This window comes from Cryptomeria japonica, chromosome 7 (assembly GCF_030272615.1).
Source record: "Cryptomeria japonica chromosome 7, Sugi_1.0, whole genome shotgun sequence".
Taxonomy (NCBI): Eukaryota; Viridiplantae; Streptophyta; class Pinopsida; order Cupressales; family Cupressaceae; genus Cryptomeria; species Cryptomeria japonica.
In genome coordinates, this window is record NC_081411.1 from 631,263,052 (window position 1) to 631,275,283 (window position 12,232).

General features: G+C 38.4%; 2 protein-coding genes across 2 annotated transcripts; both read left to right on the forward strand.

Annotated features, from left to right (window-relative positions):
- The first annotated feature begins 10,324 nt into the window (after window positions 1–10,324).
- LOC131032611 (L-type lectin-domain containing receptor kinase V.9-like) lies at window positions 10,325–10,828 on the forward strand. The gene is made up of 2 exons (XM_057963628.2): window positions 10,325–10,614; window positions 10,738–10,828. The coding sequence occupies exons 1-2, from the start codon at window positions 10,325–10,327 to the stop codon at window positions 10,826–10,828; spliced, it is 381 nt and encodes a 126-aa protein (XP_057819611.2).
- LOC131032610 (putative L-type lectin-domain containing receptor kinase V.1) lies at window positions 10,829–11,308 on the forward strand. Its single transcript, XM_057963627.2, has one exon. It carries the CDS (start codon window positions 10,829–10,831, stop codon window positions 11,306–11,308), a length of 480 nt encoding a protein of 159 aa, XP_057819610.2.
- Window positions 11,309–12,232: the final 924 nt, after the last annotated feature.

The window sequence follows — 12,232 nt, forward strand, 5'->3', positions numbered from 1 at the left end:
TCCTCACAGATTGCCTATAGGCCTCAGGGGAACGTGGGTCGGCATGAGGATTTGTTTTCCCCATTCCGAGTACAGGTAGATATATGGAGGGAGAGAGAGAGAGTCCTATCAGAGGACCTCCAGCAGGCGCGGCAGAGAGAGACAGTCCTATCAGAGGACCTCCAGCAGGCGCGGCGAGATCTAGCAGCGGCTCAGGCTGAGGCTACCACCTATCACGCGATCCTTATGGATAGGGATCGTAGGAGTTCCTCTCGGAGTCACTCATGGTCTGTATCACGCTACACACCCATGGGTCCACCTTCCCGGCCAGATCAGGAGGAAGCATCCAGTCGACACTCTCCAGCCACTAGCCCTAGGGATAGGAGATGATTTTATGATGTAGGAGAGGTCACATTTTGGATATACAGTGACCTATGTTTGTATACGATCCACACATATATATATATATGTATATATACATGCTTCTCTTTTGTCTCAAATGTGTTATCTTTAATGCTTAAAACAATGTATATTTTGTTTTGATTAAATCTAATACATTTGGTAAATGTACATGTATGTTCAGAATTTAATTTCCATGTGATTGATTTCTCAATGCCCCATGATTAAATTGATACATGTGTGACTTAATTAAAATATTTAATCAAGTACTACATTGATGATAAGGAAGAAATATGCATTAAGTCTAAGAATCATATAACTAATGTGATTTAATTTTGAACTTAAACACAACATGATACGATTCTACTTAACACATAAAGACACTATATAATATGCTAGCAAAATGGAAATGTAAATCTTTTACAATTTACATAAATGAATTCAAGACAAACTATAAAGTAAGAAGGCACGCTTGTCAGGAACGAAGCAATATAGATTAAACATCATAACATTTAATTCTATTTTGCTTTAATTAAGAGATACTAACATATTATCCAATGTTGAAGAATTGAAAAGAAGATAGATGAGGAACGAAGAATTAAGCATAATATCTACGCAAGTGCATAGCATTGATAGGTTCTTTAAGAGGCGTACCGTCTACATCCGCTATTTTGTAAGCACCTGATCCATAATCCTTAATAACGATATATGGTCCAAGCCAATTAGGACTAAATTTTCCCTTTTCTGCAGGTAGGGCATTCACATTGCGCTGATTCTCATAAAGGACTAAGTCACCTATTGAGAAGGAACGTTGAATGACCTTATCATTATAACTTCGTTGTAGGGTTTTGTGATATGCGTGAATATGCTCAAGAGCGTTTATACACTGTTCATCAAGCATCTCAAGCTGTTGAAGTCATTGTTCTCTATAAGAGTCATCATCTACTATACCTTTGAGAGAAACCCTAAGTGATGGAATCTCTAATTCTAAGGGCATAATAGCGTCAGCACCATAAACAAGATTATAAGGAGTAGTTCCCATAGCAATTCGTACACTCGTTCGGTAGGCCCAAAGAGCATAGATTAGCTGGTTACTCCAATCCTTACCATGCTTATTCATGGTTTTGTGAAGAATTTGTTCAATTATCTTATTGGATGATTCGGCTTGACCATTTGACTGAGGATAGTATGGTGTAGAAAATCGATGTTTGATATGATACTTCTCGAGGAATTTCTTCACGTCCTTGTTCTTAAATGATGTCCCATTATCTGAGATTATAGTGGAAGGTATCCCAAATCGAGAAATAATGTTTTCTAGAAGAAATTGACAAATCACTTCAGCAGTAGTAGAGTGAAGGGAAATAGCTTCTACCCACTTCGTAAAGTAATCTATTGCAGTTATAATGAAGGTGTGTCCTTGAGATGAAGGAGGAGAGATTTTTCCAATAAGATCCAAACCCCATGCGGAGAAAGGCCAAGAAGCTACTTGAGAATGAAGTTCTTGGGCAGGAGCATGAATCAGATTATTGTGTTGTTGACATTGATGACATTTCTTAACAAATGAAAAGGAATCCTTCTGCATAGTTTGCCAATAGTATCCCATACGAAGCAATCTATGAACCAAGGATTTGCCTCCAAAATGCCCCCCATAGGCACCTGAATGTGCCTCTTCAAGAGCAACGGGGATTTCTGATTTGTTAAGACAATGAAGGAGAAGACCATCATAACCCCTTTGGTAAAGGACATTAGAAAGGATAATATACCTAGCAGACAGCTTGCGGATTCTAGCCCTAGTGTTTCTATTAGCGGAATCAGGAAAGGTGCCATCGGTCAAATATCTTATGATATGCGAGTACCATTCATCTGAGTCTATAAAATCACAACATGTTACCAAGCTAGAATCGTCTACAATAGCTGGAGAAATAAGGTTGTGAATAACAAATTTAAGATCAGCCACAGGGTCCTCTAAAGATACAAGAGAAGCCACACATGCCATTGCATCCGCATGTCGATTATCTTTTCGAGGAACCGGTTCCATGGTATAAGAATCGAATTTTTGTAATAAAGAGATAGAAAGATCTTTATATTGCGATAATTTGTCTTGTTTTGCTTGATACATTCCTATTACTTGTCTTATAATCAATTGCGAATCTCCATAGATATGTATGTGTTTTATATTCAGAGCTAAGGCTACTTTTATTCCCGCTATAAGAGCCTCATACTCAGCAATGTTATTGGTACACAGGAAATTTAGTCGATATGATAAGGGAATAGGTTTCTTTGTAGGAGAAATCAGAACAACACCTGCCCCCAATCCCATACGACACTTAGAGCCATCAAAGTATAACTCCCAGGTTTCATCTTTCTCTATAGAAAGAATGAAGTCATCAGGAAAAGATTCAGGGTTAGGGAAGGAGAAAGGTAAAGGGGCCTCAACTAAGTGATCGGTCAACGCTTGTCCTTTAATTGCTCTTTGTGAAACAAATTTAAGGTCAAATTTAGTTAACATCATAACCCACTTAGCTAGACGTCCTGATAAATTAGTTTTAGAGAAAAGATACTTCAAAGGATCAAAATTTACCATGACGTGGACTTCTGAATTTAAAAGATAATGTCTCAATTTCTGAGTCGCAAACACCAAGGCCAAGCATTGTCTTTCTATCGCAGAATATCGGGTCTCGTAATCAAGTAAGGTACGACTTATGTAATAAACCGGACATTCCTTACCATCTTTATCATGTTGTGCTAACAATGCTGCGAGAGCATGAGAAGAAGCAGTTGTATACAAAAGGAAGGGTTTAGAAGGTTTGGCAGGTTGAAGAATAGGAGGACTAGCCAAATACACTTTTAAATCTTCAAATGCTTGCTGACACTCTTCATTCCATTGAAAAGTGATATCCTTTTTAAGAAGTTGAGTAAAAGGAAAGGTACGATCCGTAAGTTGAGACACGAACCTACGAATGGCTTGAATCTTTCCTTGTAAGCTTTTAAGTTGAGACACATTTCTAGGAGGTGGCATGTTGACAATAGCATCTATTTTCTTAGTGTCCACCTCAATCCCACAATGTGAAACTATGAATCCTAATAGTTTTCCACTATCCACACCAAAAACACATTTTTGGGGATTCAAGCACATGTGATACTTACGAATTCTTTCAAAGATTTGATGAAGGATTTTAACATGATCCATGTGAAGAAAGGATTTGGCCAAAATATCATCAACATAATCCTCTAAAATCTTATGCATATAATCATGAAAGATAAGGGTCATCGCTCGTTGATAAGTTGCACCGGCGTTTTTAAGTCCAAAAGGCATCATTATCCAACAAAACGTACCCCAAGGAGTGGTGAAAGCGATTTTGAACTGATCTTGAGGGTTAATGAAAATTTGATTGTAGCCTGAAAAACCATCCATGAAGGATAACAAGGCATGTCCTGCCGTAGAATCAACTATCATGTCAATGTTTGGAAGAGGGAAATCATCTTTTAAAGAAGCCTTATTTAGATCTCGAAAGTCAGTACACATTCTTATTTTGTTAGCCACAGCGACAATATTTGAAATCCATGGGGAATAGTCAATAGGGTGGATAAATCCAACCTCCAATAATTTTTCAATCTCAGCCTTAACAAGCAAAGCCACCTTAGGATTCATTTTTCGAATCTTTTGCTTCACGGGCTTAGCATCGGGAACTAAGACAATATTATGAGTAACAATCTTAGGATCTATACCAGGCATGTTAGAATATGTCCAAGCAAAGATCTTAGGGAATTCATGCAATAGTTCTTCATATTGTTTTTGTTCCTCTTCATCCAAACATTTTCCAATTTTGATAACTTTCTCTTTATTGCAAGGATCCATCTTAACATCAGTGGTGTCACTTATGAGAAGATTACTTTGTTGAGGAGTATCCTTTAACTGAGGGAATTCTTTCACAATCTCATCATTATCAATCTCTTTTCCAAAATAGGCTTCAGTGTTCAAACAATAAGGGAGTCCCCTATTGTGATGATAACGAGGAAGAGTGTCATAGGCTCCCAAGAACTCAGCTAAAGCATCGTCAGTAGGGAAGATATCCAAAGCACAATCACCCGAAGGATCCTCATCAATATACTTAAGGTGTTGTATTGATAAAGATGTAGAGATAGCATTAACACTAATGCATGGTCTTTTAGAAGCTTTAGTACGTCTGCAGGGATTATAGCCAAGTCCAAAGGCATAATTGTGAAAATTAGTCTCTAGAGGAACTCTTATCCCTTGTTCATGAGCACCACAACCTTTTCCATGATACCCATGCTTAGCAAAAATGCAAAAACCATGACCATAACGATCAGCCATTTCAGGAAGAGAAGGTGGTTTTTCATAAGACAAAGAATCAAACTCTTCATAATTAGAGGTGTGAGGAGAAGAAGTTTGAGAAGCGGCCACAAAATTATTACTCATAGATTCAGGTAAGGTTGATTGATTTTTACCTTCTTCTTTCTTTTCAACTTTGTGATTTTCAGCTCCTTCCTTCTTTTCAACTTTAATTTCTCTAGAAGGAACCTTATATTCACCTACAAAGGTAGGGTTAAAATCAAGAGATCCCCAATCGTCTTCTGCGAGAACCTTCTCAGGATCAAAATCCTTTTTATGTGTAATTTCAAGTCGAGAAGGATCTTCTTCAAGAGTTCCAGACTCATCCAAAGAATTTTGATCATCGGAGAGCGAGGACTCATCGATAGGTTTCTTGTTTAAAGAGTCATCACTAGACGAGGATGGCTTAGAAGAATCTCCTTTAGAATTAGATGTTTGTAGACAGGCTTGAAAATTAGTATCACCTATCAAAGTATATGTCTTATTGTTGTAAACAAATTTAACTTGTCTATGCAATGTAGAGGGGACAGCTTGCATGCTGTGAATCCAAGGCCTCCCTAATAATAAGTTATATGTTAAATTTCTCGGCATAACATGGATAGGAGTAGGCAAAGTAACAGGTCCTACTGTGAGAGGTAAGGTGATGATACCTAATGAAGTCTTAGCCACATTGTCAAAGGCACGGATGGGACGAGAGTCAGGCTCAATAAGAGACGTATCCACATTCATCTTATGCAATAGATTAATGCTACACACATTAAGGCCAGAGCCATTATCTACTAGTGTTCGTCTTATAGCAGTGTCTTTCATGATAACCACAATCATCAAGGGATCATATTGTTATTGAATTTCACTAGTAGGCAACTCATCTTGGGTAAACACAATTTGAGCTTTAGGATTCATCACAGAGTTAACCAAAGATGCTATATTACTAGATGTATTCGGTGGAGGAACACTCAAATCTTTCAAGGCATCTTGTAACATTCCATGATGAGTGGAAGAAGTTTGAATCAAATCCCAAAGTGATATCTTAGCAGGGGTAGCTTTAAGTTTTTCTATGAGATCATATTCCTTACCCATAACTTGCAAAATACGGGGAGCTTGAGGAAGAATTGGTTGAGGATTAGGAAGAGAGACTGGAATAACAGGAGGAGGATTAGGTTGCCTATTGTTTCTAGTATGATAAGTATGGGCAACCACATGATAACTCTCTCTAGTTATTTGCTTAGCATAACTATAAGGACTTATAGGTTTTCTTCCTCGCACAGTGATGATTGGTTTATTCGGGGTACGAAAGGAATCATGATCATACCTTCCTTGGATAGTAAGGAGAGGTGATTTAGGGATTTGAAAGGTGGGAGAAGGATAAGCACCTTGGACTTCAAAGAGAGGCTTATTATGTTCATTCAAGTTTATCATGTTAACCAATTTAGAGGTCTTGTTCTTATTTAAAGATTTCAACAAAGCCACAAAGTCATCAAGAGCATCATCCAACAAAGCATGATCATATCGGTTAAAAGGTTTGTCTTTTCATTCAAAAGGAGACATCTCCTCATAGAGGGGATTATTGAAAACAACCATGTTACTAGATTCAGGGGAAGAGTGGATAGGAATGTATCCTTGAGAGGAATCATTCGACTTATCTTTCTCATCACACCTAAATGGCATAGTAACAAGGTTTATGAGTTTTTGGTAAAATGAAGGTTTGGCATCCTTAGGGTTTAAAAACTCATCTAAAGCTTCATCTAATTCATCTTGGCTATACTCATAATAATCATCGAAAGCATGAACATTTTGCAAATAAAAATCTAACATTTTGAAAAGATTGCATAAAATTTAAACACACAATGCAAAGAAACACACTTTTTTTTTTTTTCTTTTTCTTTTTAATGAAAATGAAATGAAAACACACTAAATATAGATCTAGATTTAACAAATGCAATGCAAGAGGAAGCAATGATAGATTCACGTCGGGCTCACCAAAATGTGTAGGGGAAAAAGCGAGACTAGGTTAACATGCCCTAATCCTACCTTTTGACACACATTGCAGAATACGAAAGAGCCTAGAGATATCGCACAATTGGCTACTTCTTTTTGTGAAAGAGAAAGCCACGGGATATCTATTAGGATTTCTACTCCCTTGTTGAATTTGTAAGATCAAGTAATGCAAGTTCAAATCCTAATCCCAAAATGCAAGTATGAACTAATAACAAGATTGCAGAATTGAGATTAAACAATGAACAGCTGTAAATACAAGGATGAAATAAGAATGCAGATGTGTACCTAGAGTCAAAATCGGACTAAAAATGTTTGGGATGGGGGCACGAGAGCCACTGTCCTGAAAACTGCAACGGAAACTGTTGTTCTGCACTCTGAAACACTGTCGGGAAGCTGTCTGAAAGCTGTCTGTCCGGAGGACCAGGGCGCCCAACACCTCTGTCCCAGGGACCCGGGCGCCCAGTGCCCCTGTCCTAGTCTTCTGCTCTGTAATTTGATACAGAGTGTTGTCTCGACCTTCTCTCTCCGGATCTGTATCCCGCGGCGTCGTCCGAATCTCGAAACCTGCAATGATATCTGAAAAGGGGGTATGGGCGGCTATATAGGGTTTTTCCTTAGTCAAACCCCCGCTTCGATGATTTCCACCTCCACGAATAGCCAAGTTTTTTTGTAAAATATATTGTGTGTGCAGACCTAGTGTGTGTGCAAGGTCCTAAAATGCAAGAAAGCAAACTAGAGCAACCTAGAAAGTAAACCCTAATTGCTTGCAAATGACAATGTAAATGCTCTAAATCAAGATGCAAAGTGATCTAAAGCATGAATAAAGGATATATTGAAGCTTATGCAAAGACATGAAAACAACATGAAATCATACCCAACCCTCAAGGGAGGAGTACAAGCCAATCTTCAGTCGGTAATCTCCTATTGTTCTTCAATGTCTTCCAAGCCCTAAGTGGATGAATGAATTTGATAGATTCTTGATAGAAGGAGGTTGGATGTTGTTGAAGTCTTCAAAGATCTGTTCTTTCGCTGCATATGAGGTTCCTGAAAACAAAAATCGGATCCCTTCAAATGAAGAAAGAGAGCTCTTATGTAGGAAACCCTAGATCACAAATTCGTCTTTTGGCCAACCTAGAGATTGAATATCCCACCAATTTCTTGGGGTTAAGCTTTATTTTATGATTGGATCATGCTTCCAAAATTTCAGGAAAAATGTCCGGGACCATGTGCACTCCGGGTGCCACGGTCTCGACAACTTTTCACCAAATTTTCAGGGCCGTTAGATATGATGATTTTAGAGAGAATCCCGAAGTTACAGGTGATTTCGAGATGTTTTGACCCCGAAACCAAGCCCCCAAGTTCGAAATAGGACTTAATTAGGGTTTTTGATTAAGTGGTGTATTGGAGGAATAAAATGCGAAGGGCACACTTTAGTGAAAGGGCCCAACTTTATGATGCAAAGGACGACAAAATAGGACCTTAGACCTAATTAATTTGATTAATTAAGTGCTAAAGGAGAAATGCAATGCAGAATGTAAAAAGCACTAAGGCGGGTGCTGAACTAGGTGTGAAATTGTACCACCCTAGCGAGTGCGTACAATTTACGATGCTATATATATATATATATATATATATTGATTTTGTTATTTAATGTACTTAATTAGATAAGACTTTTATATATATATATATATATATATGTGTGTGTGTGTGTGTGTGTGTGTGTTAATTGATGACGATAATGATGTTAGATGAAATAGTTAGATATGTTCCATTTTCTATGCTTATAATATGTATATGTATATGTATATGTATATACATACATATATACATACATACATACATATGTGTGTGTGTGTGTGTACATATATACGTATGTATATATATGTATATACGTGTGTGTGTGTGTGTGTGTGTGTGTAACATTAGCATAGCAAAGGGAACATATCTAACTATTGCATCTAACATCATTATCATCATCAATTAACACACACACACACACACACACACACACACACACACACACACACACACACACACACACACACACACACACACACACACACACATTTATATATAATAGTCTTATCTAATTAAGTACTTGAAATAACAACATCAATATTAATATAATTATTCCCCAAATGTTTAACATCATAAGATCATCGTCACTATCATCATCATCATCATATCCATCCACTAAATCTAACATGAGTATCATCATTTAATGGAATAAAATAACATACACAATTTACCCCTTTCAAAGTAACCAATCAAGTTAATATCATTTGTTACATCCCAATCATGATGAAATTAGCATCTCACTCATGGCAGATCTAAATCACTACATCACTCTATCATTATCATTAATGACACAATAGGTCATCATGCATCTCAATATAACTACATAATCACAAATCACCATAATGCAATGCAACATACTAGGGGTCTAGAACAATCACAAACCGATATATCAAATAGGGCATAAGATGGGCACTCAAGGCCATACACTAAAATCAAATGAAGCATGAGAATAAGATCAAAACACCGCAAAATAAATTACATCCAAATTGCAAATGACAACCAAAAGCACATGGTTGTGGCATATCTAGCTCTTAAAACACCATGATTTCCGCATAACACGAGGGTAAGTTGAAAATTACAGATCTCGGCTATGCTCGGAAGAAGTAACTGGGTCTTTTATTTTTCGACTGTGTGTGTAACACGAAAATGAGTCAGCCATTTTTTGAGCTAGATTAGCTGCATCCAAAACACATAGCCAAATCCACTTCAAGGAGCAATAATGTAGAAGAGTTAGCTGGAGGGGCATTACAGGAGGATAGATTTATAGATGGTCCATTTTGATGTGAATAGTTAAGATGATTTTGAACGACTTGTTTAAAGATTGTTATTTTTTCATTAACGTCTGGTTGAAATTTATTAAAATGTTTGACTGATAATAGCCTCGAGAAAACATGGATGACGAACGAGATGTAATTAAACTCCAAATAGACCATGAGGGCAGAGAGCAACACGAAAGCTACAATTATATATGAGTCTTTCTCTCCAACAAGAGCAACCAGAAAGGTCCGACTTTCGAATTAACAAGAGCCTTTAAATATTATAAGAGTGGCGTGAGAAGGGGAATCAGGCAAAGCAATAGAAATTTTGCAAGACAGAATAAAGGTAAATCCGTACAATTTTGCTATCTTGATTCACAAAAACATATTTCCTTTCCTTGCATGTATTTCTATTTCAATTTTGGTTTCTATGGCCATATGTTGAAACAACATATTTCTGATCTGCCTTTGTTTTTTCTCTTGTATTTTGATACCTGGTTGTCATTATGCTTTAAGTTAGGAGAGAGAATAGAAATAGATCTGGATCACTACAATGGTACGGGTATGTGCGATACTTATGCTTTCCCTCTTCCCTCCGTTGCTCAATATTGTAGATGCCCATACAAATTTTATCTTCAACCAACTCAATGCGTCGTCCCTCGAATTGTTTTCGAATGCCTCAGTGAAGTCTAATGTCATCTCCTTTAATGGTCAATTCCAATACAGTATCGGTCGTGCTTTTTATCGACATCCCATACGTATGAAAGATCGTGGTTCCCTGAATTCTATCTCGTCTTTCAGCACAAGTTTTGTGTTTAGCATTGTTGCTTCTTCAACTTCACACAGAGGTTTTGGTATGGCGTATTTAATGACGCCCCACAAGTCCCTAGAGGGATTTTCATCCAATCAGTACCTTGGCTTGATTAGAAACTTATCAAGTATGGGAAAGGCCTCTAATCATCTATTTGCCGTCGAGTTCTTAACTTTAAAGAACTTGGAATTTTACGACATCGATGACAATCACGTTGGTGTGGATCTCAACGATCTCAGGTCTGTAAACTCTACGCCTTACGGATTCTGGACCGGCAACAATCAGTTCCAAGATTAAAATCACAAGAGTGGACATAGTATTCAGGCTTGGATTGATTATGACCATCTTCAAAACGAGCTCAGGGTCACCATTGCAGAAGCTGGTTCTCAACGCCCAGAAACGCTACTGATATTTATGAAAAATACGTCTCTGCCTAAAATTGTAGAAGAATAAATGTATGTTGCTTTCTCAGCAGCTACGGGAGTCGTTTTTGAAGAGAATTACATCCTCTGCTGGAGCTTCAATACAAACGGAACTGTCGCTTTTCTTAACACATCTGATTTTCCATCCTTCATACCCAGAGATATCAAGAACTCAAATGCCAGACTGACTGCGGGTATTACGACAACTTGCGTTGTCCTCCTTGTGGTGGTGGCAGCATCACTTGTTCGGTTGAAGAGAAAGCAATATAGAAATCTTATTGAAGAATGGAAGATGGAGTATTGGCCTCACAGGTTTCAGTATAAGGACCTACATTTTGCAACAAAGGGCTTTGGAGAGAAGCAACTTTTGGGATGCGGAGGCTTTAGCCAGGTCTACAAAGGAGTCCTTCCCACAAATGGCCTCCAGGTGGCAGTGAAACGTATTCTAAGAGAAACAGATGATGGGGTTAAGGACTTCATAGCTGAGATCTCCAGTTTTGGTCGCCTTTAACATCGAAATCTTGTCCAGATCAGAGGCTTCTACAGGAGACAAAACCAGCTACTCATAGTTTATGACTACATGCCAAATGGGAGCCTGGACAAAATGATATTTGGAAACCTAAAGAAGGTGTTTAAATGGGGTCAGAGGTACAGAGTCCTCAGGGATCTCGCTGCGGGGTTGCTATATCTTCACGAAGAATGGGAGCAACGCGTAGTGCACAGAGACATCAAGTCCAGCAATATTTTGCTGGACTCGGAGTTTTAACGGAAAGTTAGGGGACTTTGGGCTTTCCCGTCTCTACAATCACTACTCGCGTTGTGGGAACGCTGGGATACATCGCACCAGAACTCATACACACGGGAAAGGTCAGCCCCGCCACAGATGTGTTCATCTCTGGTATTTTGATGTTGCAGGTTGCTTGCGGAAGGAGACCTGTAGATCCCTCTCTCCAACCTGCTCATGTAGTTCTGGTAGACTGGGTGAGAGAACTTGATGACAATGGCAGTCTGATGGATGCAGTAGACCCGAATCTTGGCGGGCAATACGTTGAAGCTGAGATGGAGAGAGTGCTCAAATTGGGGCTACTGTGTTCTAATCCTCAGCCAGATGGTAGGCCTGGAATGAGACAAGTTCTGCAAACACTTGAAGAAGAAGCTCCAATAGCTGATTTTTGATGCTTCGTAATACTTGGAGATCTCTTAAATGTTACAGTCGTAGCGCAGATGCTTCTATTTCGATTTCTCTAGAGGGACGATAAACTCTGCGCAAAAGGTCAAACTGATTCTCTGACGATGGCAGTGTATAAATGATAGATCTTTGTATAGTCCGCTTTTGCTGCTGTAACCTCCTTCTTAGTATCACTTTGGCATTAAGACTTATAGATGCAGGTATTGGTACTGTAGTTTTGTATATCTTTTAATGGCACCATTTAGT